Genomic DNA, 23479 nt, shown 5'->3' on the forward strand with positions numbered 1-23479 from the left:
CTTCCAAGTTCCAAATGGCTGCTGTTCTACTTGTTGAGGGGTGCACAATTGATTTTGTCAATTGGACCCAGACTTAAAAAAACTAACCTGAGGACCGCAGCGCTAAAAGATATTGGTAACACGGCGAGTTGCATATAATAAAAGAAAGCACAACAGATGTCACTTGGCTATTACAAGGCATCCTAATGCTGCGGGGATAGCAAACCCCCCTAACGTCCTCAAAAAAAAGCAAAAGAAAGTTCACGAGGACATGAAGCAAAAATCACAACAGATGTCACCTAGCGCTAAAAGATGAGAGTCGCTTCAAGCAACTCTCTGTCTTTGGTGACAACTGACAACAACGTAGGAGTCCTAAACCGGGAGGTAAGTCACCGAAACATGCTAAGGAAACATTCCTAACCAAAGTTGGGTTGATTAGTAGGTGGTTGGAAACTAAATCTAATATTCGAGATGTACCAAATTTTTTCGCACTGTAAGCGTGTAGCCCCAAATTAGAGTTAAAAAATGAAACGCTTGCACTAGACTACAGCATGGCGCAACTATCCCAAACATTTGTGAAAGGTTTATGTCCCGTCTTACGGACTTAGAGAATAGAATAGAACTTCAACTATCTCAAACATTTGTGAAAGGTTTATGTCCCGTCTTACCGACTTAGAGAATAGAATAGAACTTCAACTATCTCCATATTAGAGCAAGATATGTATTTTTTGCACCAAAAAGGGAAAGGAATTTAGGAAACGAGCGTCTACTCCATGGACCGTTAACATGAAGTTCAAGGAAATACAACCTCCAATTTCGGGGAAATCGAGCCATTCTTAGCATTGTAATTGCAAGTTTTCCACTTACTTGGGCACAGAAGCTTTCAATAACATCGAGTGTACTACAACATTGAGAAAGAAACTCTCAAGGGAGGACATTGAATATTGCCTAGAGATCCCTGTATATCAATATAAAACATGAGAAAGAAACTCTCGAGTTTTATTTAACAGATGAAAGGGAGGGTACCTTTGGAAGAATGGGCTTTTTCCTCTAACACGTTGTTCTATGGTAGCACAACCGGTTCGATCATCCATATATCCCTAGCATATTGATGAATTGTTCGGTCGCTGCTAAATTTGAATGAACCCGCAGTATTTAGGATTGACATTTTGGTCCATCTCTGCACGCATCATACATAATATATTAGTTGCAATGATGCAGAGGCTATACTGTATACTGCACCAAATGCAAATGTAGAACGAGATTCATTTCTTGAACGTGAAAGGAATCCTTTGCATACCACTGAAATCATGTAGAGAGAAGTTAACACATTGTTTAGGCATGTTAAAAACAGCCATAATGTAACTCAGACAGCCAAAACAATCTTGCCTTCTCAAGTAGTGTATTTTCCATGTCATATTTGCTTATTCAGTGACACACATAACCAGTCACATGCAGATTACCCATATATAGCCAGGAAAACTTTCATCTCTCCAGCAGAGCAAGAAAAGGAAGCCAAAGGACCAATAAACTTGCTGTCCAGATATATTATAATAGCATTCAAGAGTAACAGGATTGACAGATGCTGAGGTAATTTTTGATGCACAAGTTAGGCAATGATTTATACCTTTGGATCTTGGTACGCCTCATCAACCTTCTCTTGGCATTCTATGTAACTTGGAAAGTCCTTCCCAACAAGGAAATAATCAGCACGGCCGTAACCCTCATTACCTTCCAATGAACCCATCAGCTCTTCATAGTTGTATGGGCCAAAAACACCGCTCCTCACAAATTTCTTGACTTCTTCAAATCTGGGATCAGGTACAAACTACACAGAATTGCACGTGTTTATACACGTAGATAACCAATATGACATGCTATTATGATGAAGTTTGTTCAAAATTTAAGATTCTCTATCTTTTCTTGGAATTGGTTTTACCAATACTAAAAGTAGAAATAGTTGTACAGCTCTCGGTGAATCAGCCTGAACCTAACAAAGAAATAAATATATTCTTCTACTTCAGCTTAGTAAACTTACCTTTCCCTCAGCTCTTTCTTTGCGTAGACCAGCAATTTCATGAGCTTTAGCACCAAAAAGAAAGAAATTATTTTCTCCGACCTCTTCCCTGATTTCAACATTGGCACCATCTAACGTTCCAATGAGGATGCAACCGTTCATTGAAAATTTCATATTACTGGTTCCACTAGCCTCCATTCCAGCAGTGCTAAGAAGATCAAATTTGGAGAGAGGGATAGACACAGAGAGAGAAGCAGAGATATTAGCATGCAGTGACCAAATTTAAAAAGGATTTTGTTTGCAGTCTCAGGAAAACTTTAAGGTAAGGGACCTAAATTATTTTAAATGTTGATAATAGGCCATTCTTATCTAATTCATTTTACATAATAGTCTGCTTCTGGCAGATTGTATGACAAAATCTAGTCCTGCTCGTGGTATCTTCTTGTTTTATATTAGGATGCAATAATTTTTTTCGTCTTCTTTCTTCTCTATCTCACTATCAAGTCTCAAAAGAACAGGAGAAATATGCTTATAACCTTTGAAATTTAGATAATTGACGTCAGAAGTAGGATAGAAACTTGTTCTCAAAGCTAACTTTCAGTATGCCAAAATTTGGGAAGAAACGCCCAAATGTTACAGTTAAAAAGGCAAACCTATAAAAAGGATGTAAATAATATACAGTCACCAGAATATTGCAAAGTTAACAAGATATTTGGTCATACATGGTTTGCGTAGTGCAAAGCAATTAAAGTTTCTAAAAAGAAAAGTATATCAAGCATCTTTAGTATTAATAGCAGATTGAAGCCTGGTTATTGGTTACAGTACCACTAACAGGATGGTAGAAAAGAACGCAACATGCTCCATCATAAACAAATCAATTACCTGATATGTTGGGACAGCTCACTGCCAGGAATGAGCACTTCTGCTACGCTTACATTGTAATCGGGGACAAAGACAACCTAAAATTATGAGATCGTAAAATTGAGAAACAAGTTCTAATATCTTGCTTTATTTAATAGCTTACAGTTTCAGGGGAGAAAAAAAATTCTAAAGTTGACTAGCTTTGTGATGAGTTTCAAGTGTCCAAGAAGCAACCAAATAGCATCCTAAACAACGTAAAGGACATATCTCCTCACTGTGAGTAGTGGTAGAGAACACAACTACTGATTAGCGGCGCTAATCTGTTTATTGTAGTCGTCGATAAATTGGTAAAGTAAATAAAGAACCATTAAACTAATTTTCATTGAGCTGGATTGCTCAGAAAGTACTTCTGTTTAGCACTACGCAGTTTTAACTTGGAACATATGTGCACACGAGAATACCATGCTCTGAGAAATTCTACAAGGAGTTTCTATGCTGTGTGCTTTATTTTATGTAGTATGAAATCGAAGATCATCGCCACAAAATACCTTCAAAATATCACCTATTTCAGGATCATGGTTTACTGTCGCTCCAACATCAGTGATAAATCTCACGATCCTCTTGGCTTGAACATATGTTGCAAATGCTTTTCCTCCAAATATGCAAACACGAGGAGCAAATTTTCTTTTTCTCTCCTCAGGACTCATTTCTTTCATCTTTTTATATCGATACACAATACCCATGATGTTTAACAGTTGACGTTTGTATTCATGGATACGCTTCACCTGAAAGTATGCTAAGGCTGGTTATCATCTTGCAGGTCAAAAAGTTTTAAGAAATGTAGCTGGAATGGGCACTGGAAAATGTTTCACATGCAACAGATTAGCATACAATGGATGGATGCTATTTGTAAATAAGAATAATCATGCAGAAATCGGCAAAATGTGTGGATTATTCAGAATTTTGTTAAGAAGCTATAAGCAGAATGTTTATCATCCTTTTGCACGTATCAGCAAAGTGTTCTACAAACATAGCCTGCAGAGACCATCCATCAGGTAATTACTAATAGTCCTACATGACCCTTTTAAAAATATGATATGGGGCTTATTAGAATGGAAACTATCTCATTTAGGAAAACACCTGGACGTCAAACATTGCATCAGGGCTGACCACATATCCAGTTTTCTCCTTGAGAAAAGATACAACTTTCATCTTGTTTCTCCTTTTTGCTTCCCTCCATTCAGACTGGAGTTCATCATTATCTGCAAACTGTGGACAAATCAAGCTAGTCACATTCGCATTTCATTTGGATGCATGTCAAAGCTGTACAAGTAGAAGAACAACAACTAAGAAACAAAGAATAACAAGCTATCAAATATATGAATCCTATTGTCTTCTTTCTACCTAATTAAGAACTTTATTAGAATAATCTTGCTTGAGCCCAATGAAGTTGGAACATGAGAACAGGGGAATTAAATCTAGGGTATGGGACACTGAAATTATTAACCTACCAGCTACCACCGGTCATAATACATTTATCTAGATTTTCATAGAGTTTGGAAATGTAATATGGAACTAAATTTGCAAATTTAGGCCTGAACAGAAGATAAAAGGAACAAAAGGTCCAAAGCTGCTCTTTACTGAATGTCATGGGTGTATTATTGCACATAAAATTTACAGATGTAGCAAAAATACATTTGGCTTTTCACCTAACACACTATCTAGTAAGAAAGTATCTTGGAGATGCTTTCCCATTTCTAGCCACAACCAAGGGGGGAAAAATAGCAAAACACAAAGTCAACTGCAGCTCCAAGTGCATCCTAACAAATTACTCAACAGAAGCCATGTGAAGCCATGTATCTTATCCACAATCCATGCAGAAATGAACAATGTATGGAGCGGATCCTACTTAACTGCTTTGCAATTATGGACACTATTTGGTGAGATAATTAAAAGGAAGTCTTTCCAAAATGTCAAAGCATGATGTTGATTTAGCCTTTAACTCTGAACATTCAAGATGAAATAGAATGGGAGACTCTACCTTTCGAAGTTCAACCAACTTTTCAGTGTTCGTCAACCAGTCTGGTGTTCCTGACCACTTGGTTATAATTCTGCTTAGCTCTGGATTACAGAACTGAATCCATCTTCTAGGTGTCACTCCATTTGTTTTATTTTGAAATTTTTCTGGCCACAACTGCCAGGATTCAATATATACAATCAGTGGCAAAATCAATCACCAATTAGACTTAAGTTTCAAATGATGAAGTTGTGGTTTAAATGCAAATACAATTCATAGTGAATTCTGTTTACCTTATAAAATTCATTAAAAACATCTTCTTTAACAATTTCACTATGAATCTCGGCAACCCCATTTACTGCATGCCCGCCAACAACACAAAGATTAGCCATGCGGACCCGCTTCGGCTGCTTTGGATCTGGTTCAAACGACACCTTAATCTCACTCTCTGGATCTTTGGCATTATCCAATGCTTCAGTTTCCTCTTTGCCATCTTCAGCTTCCTCTTTGCCATCTTCAGCTTCCTTTTCTTTATCAGGACTTTCATCTTGTGCTGGAACTTCTATAACACTTTCCTGTGACTTAATAGGTGATTCCAAGATGGCAGCAGGTAATTCGATATTATCAAAAATTCTCATTTGCCTCAGTTTTTCTTCCAACAGATGAAGATCCTCAGTACCATATTCAGCAATTATAGTGTTCACAAGCTTCATAAAAACATGGACAAAATAAATGAGGACATCAAGAAGTCAAGAAGCACATCAGGTTGTTAAAAATATAGAACGAAAGCAAAATAACAGTAGTAAAAGTTGCAGAATAGAGTAATCTTCTCGCCTAACTGGCAAAGTTTGCTCACAAACATACTTCTCTTACCTCCTCATCAATCATTTCTATGATTTGAACATGCCGAGGTAGCAGTTCTTGAAGTAGTTCAAAACTCCATTTCTCCAGAGCCTCCGGAAGAACAGTGTGGTTAGTGTATGCCACAGTTCTGATGAAGGTGAAACAGCAACAATGCCAAGAACCATTTTAGAACAATCATAGATGGTATGTATTCTAAGTTGCATAAAAAATCCATACACTGGGCCAACAATTATTTGAACCTATCTTCTTTGTATACGCATGTAGATGGCCAACATGCACTAGGTTCAGAACTCACCACTGGAAAATTCAGATCAGAGGTAAGATGTCACTAGTAAAAATCCCGAACACAAATTAACAGAATTAAGGCACTTGACTCAAGAAACACATGAAATAGTTCAGAAATAAAACATACATGCCTTTGAGTGATTTCCCATGCTTCATTCCATTTCAAACCCTTCACATCCATTAATATCCTTATCAGCTCTGGTATGCATAGCGTAGGGTGTGTATCATTCATCTGCAGTGCAACCTTTTCAGGGAACTGGTTCCAGTTCACTGAGTCCCCTGATCTCCTTTCAAATCGTGCAATAATATCCTGGAGAGAGGCAGAGCATAGTGTGTATTGTTGCTTCAATCTAAGTGTCTTTCCCTCGAGAGATTCATCACCAGGGTATAAAACGTAGCAGATCTGTTCCATCAAGATATTAATTTAACCATCAGAACATAAGACATGAAAAGCCATTATTAGTTAGTAAATAAAAATATGGGAGGAAATGATTCAACAAAGGAGTGGTTCAGGTTCCCCTCACAGAGATGGACAATTGGAAACAAATGTGCATATGTTTCGCTTGGATACCTGTAGGAAACAACTGAACTTTGGTGCTCTAAACTCAAAAAAGTGGGCAGCAGATAGAATATAACGCATGAAAGTGTATTTGTATTCACTTATGGTCCTCAAAGAAAAATTCATTAAGATGGTAAAGAGTAATGAGTCAAAGTAAACCTTTTCAGCCTTCTTTAAAGCATCATATGCTTTGGCATGCTCCCCAGCATTGAAAGCCCTTAAATCAAAATTTTCTGCAGCAACTTTTGTGGACCACAAACGAAGGTTAAGTGTAGTTTGAGTTTTATATCCTGGAATTGGAACATCATAGGCTACAGCAATTATGTCCTCTCCTCCAGCCCATTCTTTTCTCCCATCTGGGCCTTCGGTAACTTCACCATAGAATTTCACTGGATAAGACACATCATTTCTCACGATTTCCCAGGGGTTTCCCATCTGTTAGAATACTATGGTCAGTCAACAAAAGAACAATGGGAGACTGACTTATAGAAATTTGGTTAGAACAAGAACACTGCTTGCAACAGCAACATTCAGGAATGAAACGTATCAGCTTACAAGATATTTCCAAAATTTAGAATGAAAATAGAGCAGAACAATACCTCAAGCCAATTTTCTGCAACCTCCTCCTGGCCATCATTCGTTATAATTTGTTTAAAAAGACCATATTTATATCTAAGACCATAACCCCAAGCAGGGTAATTAAGGGTGGCCATGGAGTCCAGAAAGCATGAAGCAAGCCTCCCTAAACCTCCATTGCCAAGTGCAGCATCTGGTTCCTGTCAATATCAAGAAAGAGAATTGGGATAGTGTACTAATGTCACAATAAATGCATCCTGAAAATACCATGATAAGGACAGCTTTAAAAGAAGTGAAGTCCATTTTTATCTGTAAGGGAAACTATAGATATAAATCAACCAGCAACTGACAAACGTCAGTCCACTCAAATTTGATTGTGAAACTTCCCCCAACTAATTACACCAAAGGCTCTCAGGTTCGAGAGGAAAATTGGTTGTACAGGAATGTCAAGCCGTTACCATGCAGCATAAATTAAATTTGGGCGAGCCTGTTCAGGAGTATTATAGGCATTCAAATTAATAAGTATCGAGAATACGCAAGTGGGAAAAACATTTTTAACTGATTCACCTGTGTACCTATTGAGCTGAATAAATAAACTAACCAACCTGCTCAATTATATCCTCTAATCTGTAGCCTAGCTTTTTCAGAGCTTCCGCATAGCGCCCTATTAGCTCTAAATTTCCAATTGCATTTAGTAATGCTCTGCCCTGCAACGAAACACAAATAATGCAATCTGAGATTATACATTGATGCAACATTCACATACTTTTTGGTACTTGATGAAAAGCAACTTCCCAATATAAAAGCAAACCTGAAGAAACTCCATGGACAGATAATATGCCTGTTTAACGTTCATTTTTTCATAGAAATCATAAGTTGCATTCCAATTTATAATGAGCATATCACGAACACTCTCTGCAGTGGCATAATATGCCTTGGGCAGATCAAACTGTTCAGGAGAGAAGAGAGGTGTGAACTCTGCATGGTACTTTATGCTCGATGCAATAGATGCAGAATCCGGCTGAAAAGCATCCAATGCAATCCCTGAATCAGAACAAACAATGTCAGATTCCTAAAGATCTATATGGCGGCATGAGCTGAACTATTTTTACCCAGCAAGTAGGAAAAAACATCAAATTTTAAAAATGACACCTCACCGTGGATAAAGTACTTAAAACTTCCAAGGTGATGATGAATTTAGAGAGATGTCCATTTAAAGTGCCAAATATTCGTTTCACAACTTCTTGCTGTATACTAGGTTGAAATCAAACATAGTTTCCACATTCTATAAACCATATCCTTGTTCATACAGAACCGTGGCCTTTACGAACAAATTTGCTCTTGCAGTTTCACGTTTGTGACCGGAATTTTAATTCAAAAGTCCACAGCAACACAAGCAAACTCGACCTAGATTCACAATTGCGTGTGATTTAGAGCAGTAATATTACTATAGTAATTCAATCAAGAGTCTTCAAACTCATGCAGACTATGCAGCAGCATTAATTAACCATAATAACTCTTCAACTCATGCGGATTATATACAGAGAATTCCATTCCACCAAAATTTTACGTACAATGTTTGCGACCAATGGCTTCACATCCAGCTAATCAATATTCAATGCTCAAACAGCCGACCACTTCGACAAAAACGTCTAGCTTCCATAATACTTCTCGCTCTCATTAGCTTAATCTTCCTTAATTAATTCTGCGTGAAACTAAGCTAGTATAAAATGTAGTAGCAGCACCATACCATCGGAGCGATTGGTAGAAGGATCTTGTAGCTGCTGTTGTTGATGACTGGCCACATTCTTCGCGAAGAAACGGCAGCCTGTTCTCCGACTTGGCGAATAATATCGGAAGCTTCTCGAATTCCTTATACGACTAGTATGATTCAGCAGCAGAATTCTGGATTTCAATTTTGCACGGAAGTCGGTGAATATGCATGAATGACAAAAAATAGAGTTAGTGGAAGGCATTGCCGTCGCCGCCATTAAATTCGATTGCTCAGCAGAGACTTTTGAGAGGTCGCCAGAATTGCCTGTTTTTGCAGTCGCCAGTGGACTTGCCCTCTCTTTCTTAAGTCTTATCTTGGGGGAGGGAGTGAGTGAGTGAATGAAGGAATCAATCAACAGAATTTTTTGCATGTTGGAAACGAGCAAATATTTGATTCGTCGTTTTCCGAGTATGTGTGTGACTCAGCCATCTCTGTTGCGTTCTGTTCCGCTGTCTCTGTCCAGCTCTCTCAAATTTACCAAATTTTAGATATTTTTTGGTGCATATTTAAGATATTACACTGAACAAAAGGCTTCTAGATTTTTGCTTTTTATTGGGGGGGACCAAATCAGAAAAGTAAGCATCATATTGACTGATTCGAAAGGCAGACTTTTTTTTTTTTTTTTTTTACAATAAAGTGATTCAAAACTCAACAATGGACGGTCCAGCATTTTGCCACCCTTTCCGCACATCAAATTGAAAAATTGACAGAAAAGTTTGTCCCATTAAATGATGGTAATTGGTGAATTTCTAAGTTAATTAATTTCTTAATCCAGTTAATTACTTAATTCTCAGAAAATAATAATAACGTTTGCCTTCACGGTCTAAAACTATCCCAAATTTCTCATTTTTGTGTTATGTACACTCTTTTTTAAGTGTTCGAGATAATTAAATTAATCACTGGGCTTTGGGTTGTAGATCGAGAGTTCAAACTCCACCTGCAATGAATAAAATCTAAATGTGGTACCAGAGCATCCCTTTGATATTTGGTAAGTTCCTCTTTGAACTGTAGGTTAGAGAGTCTAAAACCCACCCACAGTAAACAAAAATTTAAAGTTGATCTTTGGTATAGTCAGATTTGAATACCTACCTTACACCGTCTTTTTAGGCTCATCCTTCCTGTAGATTAGAATTAATTAGATTATACAAAATGTTATCGTTGCCGACAAAAAAAAAGAAGAAGAGATAATTAGTTAATTAGTTTGGTTCGATCGCAACTTTATTTGAATTGACCTCTGGCTTTCCATTGATCTCCAACCGTCCCAAGGCGAGAATATCGGATGATGTAAATACACTTTGGTAGGAAAAAGAAATGCCATGAAGTTTTGACTCTCTTACCTTGGCATGCAAGGCTCGAACTAAACAAAACTAGATTGTCTATCTAATTGCACCAATGCCCTCTCTACTATTCAAGCCTGAGGACGGTACATAAATCTTTGCTGCTGCTTATATAAAATGACTTTTCTTTTTCCTTTTGATGGTATTCTAATTTCATGTTTTACTATGATTATTAACTTTCCTTGATTATTAATTGAACGTCAATAATATTAATTTTGTCACTTATCTTAGTGTCCAGAAGGTCTTGATTCAGTGATTAAAATTAAAATCTCAAAATTTAAATGTCTTGAATTTTAATCGCCTTTTTCTCAATTTCTAAATTATTACTTATCATATATATATATATATATATATATATATATATATATATATGTATATGTATGTATGTATGTATGTATTGCCTGATCCATTTGTACCTCCATTCAAACAAGTGTTTAAAAGTCCTACAACTTCAACACCATTTTTTTCGCGGCTCCTCAAGTCGTCCTTTGAATCATTCAATTCAAATCCACAAATTTCACAGGACAAAAAAATTCGCACTTTCTAAAGAAAGGGTTCTAATTTCCATTCCTCTGACCTTGTCTTTCTTTTCTGCCATTCTGCGCGTAGGAGAGAAGAACTTTCACAACGTTCCAACTTTTCTTCATCTCCTACGCCTCAGAATCTTCATTGCCATTTGCAGTACAAAGCTTGTTATATAAAGCATTTAGCTGATTCTGCACCAGGTCTGATTTGCTCTTCATTCTTTCCAAATCACCTTTTGCTGTCTTTGAAGGTGTTAAATTGAACCCCGTTGTCATTTTCTTTATTTCTTGAAATTCAACATTTATTGATTTCTTTTAGTTTGTAAGTGTCCCTTCTTTATACGCTGCATGATTATGTATTCCATCTTAACTGCATTATCAACAATTTCGTTCCTCATGCAGGGCATGATGGATCCACGGCAATTTAAATGCCTGATTTTTGTCCTCATTTTTTCCGCATTAGTCCATTATGCATCAATCAAATCTTGCCTATAGGAAAACCCAAATAAGCAGTTACTTCATGTTTCAATTTCTTCTCTGATATCTAGAGCGATGTCAACATATTGTAATAGCTGTTTCTTAAGTTTTTCAGAATCTTCTCTTGGCTGATGATGGTTTTTTACCCCTTTTTCCAGTTGTAGCAAGTTATTTACTTTTGCTAGTACGGGTGGATACTAATTCTTTTAGCTTTTAATGTCCTTCCAGGTACAGCCCGCAGCTAGATTACCATTTATCAGATCACTTGTCCGTAGATAAACCTATAGACAAAAATGTTGGGTTTTATGAAAAGCAAGCCGGCTTCTACAAGTACTAGCCCTCTTCATTATGATGCTGCTGGACAGGATAAGAATGCAACCATGACACCTGCAAGAAGAACTTCTTCTGAACCAGTGCTTATTACATCAGATATGGATGATGATGATGATGATTATTTTGGAAGAGGTACAGCCACTAGGAATAAGAATAGAAATAAAAATAGTCCTGCTGACAAGAAAGACCTGGACAACATGTCTGTTCAACAATTAGAGGATTATGCGGTGGACCAAGCTCGGCAGACCACAAATTCTGTGAACAATTGCCTCAAAATTGCAGAGGACATGAAACAGGATGCTACTCGTACTCTTGAAACCTTGCACGCGCAGGGCGAGCAAATTACCCGGACTCATATGATGGCTGCAGATTTAGACCGTGATTTGAGCAAGGTAAGGAAGGATCTTACATTGTATGATAAGATGATCATGTAAGGAAGGATCTTACATTGTATGATAAGATGATCATGATAAGATGAACTGAATGAAGTTTTATGGTTATTGGCTTTTTTGCTAGCATTTTCCTGCACCATCTGTTTCATGGATAATTTCGTTTTATTTTCCCTTTCACTGTCTATGAGGATTTTAGTTGTTGACACTCTATTACATTATAGGGTGAAAAATTGTTGAACAATCTCGGGGGCATGTTCTCGATGCCCTGGAAGCCCAAAAAGACCAGGGAGATCACAGGGCCGATGATAACACAAGGTTTCTGTGCTCTCTACTTATCTGTTCTCGGTGTTTAATAACTTGCTAGTTTGTTCAAGATCAGAAAGGAAAATGGTGTCATATGGTGATGCTGCTTTCCATATCAAAATAACTGCATTTATACTCATCACACACTATATAATGGATTGATTTCACAGATAATAATTCGAAAGCAAAGAAAGCTAGTGCAGAGCAAAGAGAGAAGCTAGGATTAGCTCCCATTCCCAAAGGAAAGCAAACCTCTCGTACACCTCCTCCTGAACCAACGAATGCCTTGCAGAACGTTGAGGTACATTCTTGTGTTCCGAATTCCAGTGACTTTTAACGTAGAATATTTTGAATCTTTGGTCTGGTTCATTTTTGTCATCTTACACGGATCCTCTAAAACCAGCTGGAGAAGGCAAAGCAAGATGATGCCCTTGGCGATCTGAGCAATATACTGGGTGATCTCAAGGGCATGGCTCTTGAAATGGGATCCGAGCTTGATACGTAAGTTGCCTTTCTAATGTGTATGACTTCGACAAAATCATAATTAAAGATGTCTATGCACTGCTTCAAAACTCGAATGATGATGAATCTAGGAAGGGAACACAAATGATGGAAGAACATAGCCAACAATGTGCATGTGTACAATTGTGCTTTTTCTATTTGTTTTCTAATGTGTGGTTGTTCTATGCTTCTTCCCATTCTTTTTTAGTATTTGTTTTCCATGTATCCTTAAAAATGGACCCTGGATTTACAGGCAAAACAAAGCTATGGATCATCTGTCAGTTGAGGTGGATGAATTAAACTCAAGGGTGAAAGGTGCCAATCAGCGTGCCCGCAAGTTACTTGCGAAGTGAGAGACGATATTGCAGGACAGCAGCTTTCTCCAACGCCATTTTTTTCATTCTCGATTTTGCATAGTTTCTTGGTTCAACAACTTGTGTCAATTTTAGCGTCTTGTAAAATCTATTCTTTTTTAGTGATCAAGGAAATAAAGTTTCCGAAATGCAATTTTGCATCTCTCTCTGCTACCTAAAATAGAAGGACACAATTTTACTTCCATCATGCAACCCCTTTGGCACACATCGGATATTTGATATTGAAAAGCATACAAGATCCAAGCCAAGTTGGTTTACATTGTTAGCCAATTGGTAAACAATTCTAGATTCGAACATAGAGACCCAGAATTGCAACCTGAATGTTAGAAAGGAGAACATTACGAGTGTAAACGCTTGCAACTTAAGCTAACAATCAATATGGGAAGATAGAAAAGTAGGTCCTGCACAATAGTGATATGAATCCCGTACAAAGTGCTTTACAACATTTACTCGCATTTGCTCAACAGTTTTCATGAATACACCACTGCAGATTACTTTAGGCCAATAATCTTAAGCTTACATCACCAGTAAGAGATTCCTTCTCGGAAATCACCTTCCATGATATCACATTACCTACAGAAGCATACATCACAACCGTATATTTACAAGCCTCACCATAGAATCTGACATGATCTAAACAGACAGCTATGATACAGTAGATGTTAGATTTACCAGTGGAGCATTGTTAATATAGTGTGCACATGCTGTGACTATGGCCAAAGTTGTCTATGTCGAGACAGGTAAACCTGGAGCAAATTCTGTATGCACTAAGGATATCTGGATTAGATTTCCTCATTCTTTACGGGAGTCCAATTTGCCCCTGAAGCAGTGTCTCTCCTATAATGTGATACAAACCCAAAAACATAACCAATAAAAGCTCCTAGAAGCAATAAGCTGCCAACCTTCACGTACCACGAAAATGTAGATTCCAGAACTTTACTGGACTCAGCACCACTACCACCTCCACCGTTGAGAACTTGACCTGAAGCCATGATCTCCACCATGTCATGCACCTCCCCATCATGGTTCCCTATATAGGAAAATGTAAGCTTCTCCTTTGTAGCAACAAGCCTAGTGTAACCAAACTCACCACCTCGGTACAAAGAGCGTGCTGGCTGTGGAAATACTGGAACATCGGGGTGCTCTGGTCTTGGTTCCCATATTGGTTGCCAATCTTGGCCTGCCATCCCTATCACAATGTGCACAGGGTATGCCTCCCACCCTTGCCCATTCATTCCCAGGCTTCCACAAGTGAAGTTGTTTAATGGACAGAATCTCTCATATCTGTGTACATGGCCCCACAACGCAAGAGTCACCTTGTTCTTCACAAAAAGAGGTTCCAAGTGCTCAAGCATTTTCATCCTTATTGGGGCGTCTCTGATTTCATTGCTTGTGGTATACATTGGCCTGTGTCCTTGGACAACTACAAAGGGGGTTTTTTTTCTATCAACCGATTCCAGGTCCTGCTTCAAAAACTCATATTGCTTACTGCCTTGAAGGAAATTGGTTTCGGTTGAAAAATATAAAAAATGAACTGGCCCCAAATCAAAAGAAAAGTAAAGATTCCTAGTGGCTGGTGCACGTGTTCCTGTTGGCTCTGAAGAATTTCCAGGCATGATAAATCTAAGGCTGTAGGGTACCCCACATTCACCACCTCCATCTTTTCCATATATTGAGTAGGACCAGTCAGGTCTCCAAGGCTGTAATGGCCAATCATATTCATGGTTACCAATGCATACATGATATGGGAGTTGAGATGCAACAGGTTCAATCTGTGTGAAAAAGTTGTCCCACAACCAAGCATAGCCCCTTGCATAGCTGATGTCTCCAATATGGGAGATCAAAGCAGGCTTGTCTCCAAGAGCTTCAATATCACGGCTGATCCACTTGATGGTTGATATGCTTTCCTGCTGCGTTCGGTGAAAAGTCGAGTATGGTGTTGCAGTTCCCATATCTCCAAATAAGAAAGCTACAACTTCATTTGAGTCACCGTCTTGTGACACAAAGCTGTTGGTAATGCTCCAACCACCAGAATCACTGCCAACCTGTTAAATTTATGTTGTTCTGGTAATTAGAAAGTCTTGCCGATCAAAATATAAGCATATAAGCAGAATACATCCTAAATTACACCAATTTATCTACACAAATTTGAGTGAATTCTTTGCTTCAGAAATAGTGAACTTATCATTCCAAGTCAGTCAGTATCACCACATTCAACAAAGCAGAGAAGTTAGGAGCGCCGCCTTTTAATAACCAAGATCACATCTTGCATATATTTGAAGATGCTTAAAGAAAGCTAAATAAGCTAAGATACAAGCAATAACATCAAGAAGCAAATTAAAATTTCGGGATCTGGAGAAAATACAGAACAGGACAGTAAATGGAGCACATAGCGACATAAAGGAAACTGCAACGATAATTTTAAGGGGATACATACAAGTTTCAAGTGAGTGCAGGACCAGCAAAGATATTTATGATTTTAATCACAGATCAAGACAGCACCTCAAGTGCTAATCCAACAAATTACGCTTACAATCACCTAAAGAGAAGATAGCTAGAATGTGAAAGACATATTAAAGCACAATCTGACCACAAAATCATATATCCTTAGTTTCCATTCATGCAATATTCTTCAAGAATGGCTACAGCAAGCACATACAACTTCTAAAAACTCATATTGTTGTGAACTTAGCAATAAGTGCATATCCTCTTGCAGCATAATCTCCTTTGGAGGCTAAGCTCCATGTCTGCAACTACACAAACTTGATTGTTTCATATTTTAGGCTAATTTAAACTGCCACAAATTTAGAACTTTGGCAGAAAAAAGCTACTATTACAGCAGGTAGAATTCAACAAGTGTGCCTATATCCAAAAACTGGCCAGTTCGTCTATAATTTTGAGTATATACCGAAGATCATCTTGCCACTTATGATTCTAAAATCACCATACTATGACATCCTCCAGATGCTAACTCAATCTAAAAGCAATTGCAATAATACAATCGCCTCGATCTCACATAGCATTCATACCTGCATAAATCCATTTCAGAAGTTGAATTATGTGATAACTTGGACTAACTTACACATTAGAAGCACCAAAGTAACTGAATCTGTAGCTTAAAGATTATCCCATTTTCGGTTAAACCTTGCACTTCAATCAGAAAAGGGATAAGACTAATCTAACTGAAATCATTCCTCCCACAATCAATTTGACAAGCTACATGAAAGAAACCGTCTTGATGATACCCGCCCAAAATAAATTTGAAAAAAAAAAACGAAAAACCATCTTTATGATCTGATTCAACCAACTAAATGTTAAACAGCACTAAATTAGGACCACTAGCCTAATGGAGATGTAATACTTATCCAGATAGTACAAAAGCATAGAACACGATTCATGCTAGTGCTAAAAAATTATTTACCAAATTAACAAAATGATTTACCTGATAAAAATATCTCTTTCCCCTCCTCAAATTTACCACAACCCCATCATGAATAAATCCGGGGTCCCTCCACCCCACACTATCATTAGCTGGAGCATCACACATATCTTCCCTCTCATACCTCACGACCCGAGTACCCACAACCTGATCCATATTCTCGCGGTTCAACCCGTACTTCACAGTACTCTCTTTCCCATCTGGGGTGACAAACATGACCCGCATCTCGTCTTCCTTACCCGTATAAGCCAAGTGAATCTGCTCCGGACCCCGAGCCGGTTCAAACCCGATTCCTTCAGACTCCGCCAACAAATGCTTCGTCCCGGGTAAGGGATTCTGGTCGTGATCTTTATGTTTCGGATTGACTTCGGACTCGTACCATCGGAAAATCCTGAACTGGTATTGGGAGCGGAGATTGATCAAAGGCAAGGAAATGGAGCCCGACCCGGATTTCCATCCGGGTGAGGAAGACAAGAAAAAGTAACCGATGAAGTCGCTGTGGGAGGAGTTGGGCGGGGAGTAAATGCCGAGCCAATCGAGCTTGGATGGCGAGTCAACTCCGGACCATTGGATCGTGAGATTATCTCCTGATTTAGGAACTGTTTTTGGGGTTACAGAGATTGAGACTTCGGATGAAGATAAAGGGGTGATTAAGATCAAGGAAAGATAGAAGGTGATGAATACTGGATTTAGAAAAATCATCCTATTTCTTGGCTTCTTAACTATTCAGCTGCATCAGAAACATATACTTCCTTTTTTTCCTGGGGAATCAGGGTCCGGATCAGGGTCCGAATCAGGGTCACGGGAAGGGTAAGAGGGGAGCCAGGTGGGTTATAGCCTGTGATGGGGGAAGACGGGGTTTCGGTTCAGCTGACAGTCGATAGGCTACCAATTAGCCACTGAGGTGACGCGAATTGGGACATTTGGTAAGAGACTGTGATGGATATTCTCGTGCAGCTTGTCAATTGGCATTGCGTGACCTGCACGTTACGGTAGAAATTGACTCTTTTCTTTGGATTTTTCTACGCACAACCTATATATTGTATATATACGGGTACACACACTAATAATTACTGCTTTCTCTTATATTTATACAATTTTTTTAAATAATTCAATCACATTTATACTTTTTTACTAATTAATCGTATATTTCTAAAAATCTAACACTTAATTACATTTTAACGAGACACCCGTTGGATAACCGTTTTTCTTTCTAAGTCTAAGGGTGCATTTGGTAAAACTAAAATCTAAAATTCGAATTTTATTGACAAAAAAAAAAAAAAGAAATCTGAAGTCTAAAGTCTGAATTCATTAAGTTATTGAATTATTAAGTATAAAGTGAAATGCATTTGAGTATATATTACATTCAATGATAAGTGAATAATTTATCACTTATGTTTTGGAGCAAGTTTTACCCAAAAAATTTAGTGCCACTTAATTAATTCAGATGTTCAATTTTTTATTATCAAACGCATCTGAACATATTAAGATCTAAATCCATTAAATTTAACTGCTGAATTGAATTATCAAACAAGACGTGAGAGGTTTGGAGAACTTTCACTTACATTTTTTCTTCCCATACCATTCAATTCATCCCTTCCACAGACAAAATTTTGATTTGTGTCAAGTGCTAGCTTATTCATGAAGCAACATACATGGTGATAGCCCCCTGGTCACCAGGGAGGGGCTTAAGTCCCTCCTTGGACTGTAGGTGAGGCCTCACCCGTAGCCAAAAAAATATAAGGATCGTGTCATAACACTCCTTTGGTCAAATGTATCGTTGCTGACAAATTAAAAAAAAAAAAAACATACATGGTGATCATTTTGGTTGTTTTTAAAAAATTAGGTTAGGTTTTCTAAGAATTCACTAATGTTAGGGAGGTATGCAGTTTGGATTAGTTTACAAAAATAATCTCCGGTGAAAAACAAACCTAAACTTTGGAGGCGTATGGTGAGTGGGTTTTAAATTCAATCATATCATACTCATATATACATGTTTGCTTAAGGTGAATTGAAATCAATTAATGAATTTCATAGACCACTTATATGAGTTTTATGATTAACTACTTAATTATAGGGTTTCACTCATTTATTAAACCCATTATCATTCCCCAATTTATCGTACCTATATTGATGGTAATTATGGAATTTGAACCAAACGGCTCCTAAAATTATAATTGGGACAGTTTGCATATAATTAACCCAAAAAAAGGGGCATGTTTAGGTAGAAGATTATTTGAAATATAATTTAAAAAAATTATTGTAACACATTTTGTAATGTGATATATGTGACATAAAAGAGTAATGCAAAAACTCCTGTCCAAACGCACCCTTGTTGAGATATACATCTATGACAGAGACAAGTTGGGATATATTAATGGTGATCTTCCTCAGCCTTCATCGATAGATATCCTACATATCGACAGGGTCGGACTGAAGATTCAAGCATGAAAGGATGGCTGATAAACAAACATGGATCCATCCATGATCTGCAACTTCTTCATTTTTCGTTTAGCTCATATTTTGGAGTCCGGGCTTTGGGTTTTGGTCATTCCCTTTTTATGTTTGGTTTGGAAGATGAAAGGTTTCGTTCTATCAAAAAAGTAATCAATTTGAAACCTCTAAATTATAATTGAGGAATAATAAGCAGCAAAATCTAACACTTTTTACTCATATTGAATGATTTCGTAATAGTCCATCAAACAATGCATATGAATATCATTAACTTTGATATCTATTGCGCTTAAGCCCCTTCTGAAATTTTGTTTGAAAGTGTAATGAGGCCAAGGGTTAGTTTTTGAACGATAATGTTGTAATGGTCACTCAAAAGCTGGAGCAATCCAAATTCGAGTATTCTCCCAAAGATGGCATGTACAATCAGGCAAAGTAAGCCCAAAACGATTCCAGATCACTCACGAAGGATTCTTAGTTGAAAATTACCAGACTGCTGGAAAGTAGGTCTAAAAATGCCAGTTCAAGGTCCAATTGATCCAATTGCTGCAAGCACATGTTGCAATGTCACCAGTTGCTAATTGTGCAAAAATTTGTTACACAAATCCCGTTTCAGAAGAGATAAAACAAAAATCAAACATCTTCTTCCTTTAAACGAGTCCAGTTCTTATCTAAGGCAGCTTCCTTTCTAAAGTGTGATGTGAAACCAAGAAAATATGCAACAAAAGCCACACAGACTAATAGACCGATGTTCTTCACATGGTACCATGACTCAGTGGCTTCCTCCTCACTACTTGTACCAGCATCATTGAGAACCTGACCTGGTGCCATTATTTCCACCCCATCATGCGCCTCCCCATCATGATTTCCCACGAAAGAAAATGTAAGTTTTTTCTCCGTAGCAACGATTTTAGTGTAGCCAAACTGACCGGCTCGAAAATACGACAGCTCTGGCTGTGGAAAAACAGGATCATTAGGATGATCTGCCCTTGGTTCCCACTCAGGTTGCCAGTCTTGTCCAGACATACCAATCACTACATGGACAGGGTATGCCTCCCAATTATGATCTCCATTCTTGCCCAAGCTCCCGCAAGTGAAGTTATTCAGAGGGCAAAACCTCTCGTATCTATGTACATGACCCCATAATACAAGGCTCACTTTATTCTTCACCAATAGCGGTTCTATGTGTTCAACCAGTTTCTCCTTCAAAGGGACCTCTTTAGGTCTATGGCAGGTGCTGTACATCGGCCTGTGCCCTTGAACAACCACAAAAGGGGTCCTTTCTCTGTCAACCGATTCTAAATCATGCTTCAAGAAGTTATATTGGTCACTCCCTGGAAGAAAGTTTGTCTCGGTCGACATATACACAAAATGCACTACCCCAAAATCAAAGGAATAGTAGAGATTTTTAGTGGCAGGTGCCCTTGTTCCAGTAAGTTCAGAAGAGTTTCCGGGCATGTTGAACCTGAGACTATAGGGCACCCCACATTCACCACCCCCATCTTTCCCATAAACAGAGCTGGCCCAATCAGGCTTCCAAGGCTGTGATGGCCAGTCATACTCATGATTACCGATGCATACATGATAGGGGACTTTGGAGGCAACAGGTTCAATTTGATTGAAAAAATTGTCCCACAACCATGAGTATCCTCTAGCATAGCTGATGTCTCCAATATGCGAGACAAATGCAGGCTTGTCACCTATTGCGTCGATATCACGACTAATCCATTTCAGAGTTGAACTGCTTTCCTCCTGCGTGCGATCGAAGGTTGTGTAAGGTGTTGATGTCCCCATGTCACCAAACAAGAAAGCAATTGTCTCCTTTAAATGGGCATTTGGGGTCACAAAGCTGAAAATGTCACTCCATCCCCCAGAATCACTACCAACCTGTAATATATAACTGGTCGTGGTTAAAGGGCAGAACTTTTTGATGGAATTCAAGAATTATTAGACCATTGGCTTGTTATAAACAACCACATGGTTATTCATGACTGCCCTATATTGGAGAAGAAATTCTTTAAACAAGATCGATAGTTGCAAGTTGTACATTGTAAGGAACAAAACCAGGATTAATTGAATACTTCTGCTCTAGTAGCTATAAAGAGATCATACAAGCTAAGACTAACTGAATAGAATACTTAATCGATCTAGTTATAGCTCACAGCTAATACTAATGCGAGTTATGAACACTAGCAACAAATAAAGACTGATGAACATGGTTTAAAGTTCTAATCCACATGAATTAACACTAATTAATAACACCAGCATTTGCTAATTACCTGATAATAATACCTCTTTCCTTTCCTCAGATCTGTCATGACACCATCATGGATATAGCCGGGATCCCTCCACCCTACACTATCAGTAGCAGGTGCATGGCACATATCCTCCCTTTCATACCTCAAGACCCGAGCACCCACAGTCTGTTCCATCTTTCCCCGGGTCAGCCCATATCTCACCGAATTGTCTTTCCCATCATGGGTCACAAACATAACACGCATCTCACCCACCCGACCCGTTAGCGCCAGGTGCACCTGTTCGGGTCCCCGACCCGGTTCAAACCCGACTTCTCCCGATTCCACCAACTTGTGCTCAGTCCCTGGAAGTGGGTTATGGTCATTGTCAAAGCGCGTGGCATTGGTTATCTCAGACTGGATCCACCGGAAGATCCGGAACTGGTATTCGGATCTTAGGTTGACCAATGGGATTGAAATGGAACCTGATCCTGATTCCCATCCTGGTGAGGTGGAGAGAAAGATGTAGCCTATGAAGTTGTCGTTGGAGGAGGTGGGTGGGGAGTAAATACCAAGCCAGTCAAGTTTGGAGGGGGAGTCGATACCGGACCATCGGATGGTAACCGGGTGGCCGGACTTGGCTAATGTTTTTGGGGTGACAGATATGGAGACGGGAGAAGAAGAAGAAGAGTGAATAAAGAGGATGAGGTGAAGGAAGAAAATGGATAGCGTTACAGGGATCATGGGTGGAGGCTGGAGCTGGAGCTGGAGGAGTAATCAGCTGAGTGAAAATGACGAAATAAAAGAGGCAGCCATGCGCAGCTTAAGTTGAAATGGACGAGGTAAAACTGGCCATGTCGCACGTTGCTGGCCTGGCACATTATTTTTATGCGTGCACGGAATTTTAGACAAAAGAAAAGAAACCACAAGAAATCGGGATTAATTGCTGCCACTAAATTAAGTTTAAGAATTTATTACTACTAAATCATTTTTTAACAAAACTACTAGATTTCATCGCATCACACATATGTCAAAGTGATGGAGCTTTGTTTACTCAATATCGAAAACCAAAAATATGTTTGGCATTGGTCCAACTAGCTGTCTTCAGTGGGGCTGCGAGTTGATCAAACTATTTAATTCGAACTCGCGAGGAGGTGTATCAATTACTTGACTCGAGTTTAATGTTAGATCGAATTCGAATTGAATATGTTAGATCGAATTCGAATTGAGTTCAAACTACTTGATAATATGTAAGAGTTCAACTCAAGTATTATATTCTTAAACTTCTAAAGTTGACAAATCTAATCAAGCTTTCACTAGAATATATATATATATATATATATATATATATATCCTCGCGAGTAAGTGGATCAACTACTTGATTCGAATTTGATGTTGATCAAATTCAAGTCGAGTTCAAACTGCTTGATAATGTGTAAAAGTCCAACTCAAGTATTATATTATTAAACTTATAAACTTAACAAACCTAATCAAGCTTTCAATATATATTATATATAGACACATGTATGTATATATTAATTTTTTATATATATTAAGTGAGCTCGATTAGATTCGATTAAACTTGATTAGACTTGAACTCGAATTTGAGGTCGAATAAGGGAAATTAAGGTCGAGCTTTAGCTTGAATTTAACTTTTAAAAGGTGGACGAGGACGAGCTCAATCATTTTAATGAGTTTGATTCGACTCGCATGCACTCCTAGTTGTTAGTAACATATATTAGTTCATGTATGCAGTAAAGAAATTCCATATTTTTGAACTTAATGTTTTTACCAACTAAAATAATGTAGGCTCCATATTTAGTTCTTTCACTACCTATATATACATGTTCAACGTAACGTCTTGTACTATGGGCGCACAAGCGTTTAAATTTGCCGGGTAGAAAATTATTCAAATCTAAGCGTCTAAAACTTAGATGTAAAGAGCTATATTTTGTAGGAATTACGTTGTAAAGAGCTATATTTCAGTAATGTTGTCATATTGGTCTCTATCACCTATCCAGCTGTGAGTATTAATAAATTACGAAGTCCTGTAAGAAAGACCGAAATTGATTAGCATATTGTCGAGAACAACTTGAGAAATCAATCCAGTTGTTTCTTCCACTTGGAAAAGGGGCAGAAATCCCAGTCTGTGCCGGTATAACTTCAGAACTCTTGCATATAT

General features: G+C 38.2%; 4 protein-coding genes across 6 annotated transcripts; 1 reads left to right on the forward strand and 3 right to left on the reverse strand.

Moving 5' to 3' along the window:
- Nucleotides 1–659: 659 nt before the first annotated feature.
- On the reverse strand, nt 660–9356 carry LOC113716326 (alpha-1,4 glucan phosphorylase L-2 isozyme, chloroplastic/amyloplastic). Of its 3 annotated transcripts, none has more exons than XM_027240616.2 (16): nt 8909–9343; nt 7970–8202; nt 7764–7865; nt 7182–7358; nt 6742–7017; nt 6155–6426; nt 5748–5865; nt 5168–5581; nt 4899–5051; nt 3998–4126; nt 3406–3642; nt 2879–2955; nt 2018–2204; nt 1607–1807; nt 1006–1159; nt 660–937 (listed from the first exon to the last, which is right to left on the reverse strand). In XM_027240616.2, the coding sequence occupies exons 1-15, from the start codon at nt 9300–9302 to the stop codon at nt 1043–1045; spliced, it is 3087 nt and encodes a 1028-aa protein (XP_027096417.2). In that variant the 5' UTR covers nt 9303–9343; the 3' UTR covers nt 660–937; nt 1006–1042. The 3 variants fall into 3 exon arrangements, with proteins under 3 accessions (XP_027096417.2, XP_027096419.1, XP_071927363.1); XM_027240618.2 differs by lacking the exon at nt 8909–9343 and adding an exon at nt 8316–8534; XM_072071262.1 differs by lacking the exons at nt 660–937; nt 1006–1159; nt 1607–1807 and having other exon boundaries at nt 2019–2204; nt 3420–3642; nt 8909–9356.
- A 2077-nt stretch (nt 9357–11433) lies between these two features.
- On the forward strand, nt 11434–13317 carry LOC113715391 (putative SNAP25 homologous protein SNAP30). The gene is made up of 5 exons (XM_027239573.2): nt 11434–11995; nt 12217–12310; nt 12469–12599; nt 12702–12799; nt 13053–13317. Exons 1-5 carry the CDS (start codon nt 11564–11566, stop codon nt 13150–13152), a joined length of 855 nt encoding a protein of 284 aa, XP_027095374.2. The 5' UTR covers nt 11434–11563; the 3' UTR covers nt 13153–13317.
- A 243-nt stretch (nt 13318–13560) lies between these two features.
- LOC113716784 (probable inactive purple acid phosphatase 2) lies at nt 13561–17532 on the reverse strand. Its single transcript, XM_027241223.2, has 2 exons — nt 16616–17532; nt 13561–15218 (listed from the first exon to the last, which is right to left on the reverse strand). The coding sequence occupies exons 1-2, from the start codon at nt 17312–17314 to the stop codon at nt 13956–13958; spliced, it is 1962 nt and encodes a 653-aa protein (XP_027097024.1). The 5' UTR covers nt 17315–17532; the 3' UTR covers nt 13561–13955.
- Nucleotides 17533–19567: 2035 nt separating this feature from the next.
- LOC113717275 (probable inactive purple acid phosphatase 2) lies at nt 19568–22159 on the reverse strand. The gene is made up of 2 exons (XM_027242031.2): nt 21343–22159; nt 19568–20950 (listed from the first exon to the last, which is right to left on the reverse strand). Exons 1-2 carry the CDS (start codon nt 22039–22041, stop codon nt 19697–19699), a joined length of 1953 nt encoding a protein of 650 aa, XP_027097832.1. The 5' UTR covers nt 22042–22159; the 3' UTR covers nt 19568–19696.
- Nucleotides 22160–23479: the final 1320 nt, after the last annotated feature.

This window comes from Coffea arabica, chromosome 11c, assembly GCF_036785885.1.
Source record: "Coffea arabica cultivar ET-39 chromosome 11c, Coffea Arabica ET-39 HiFi, whole genome shotgun sequence".
Classification (NCBI taxonomy): domain Eukaryota; kingdom Viridiplantae; phylum Streptophyta; class Magnoliopsida; order Gentianales; family Rubiaceae; genus Coffea; species Coffea arabica.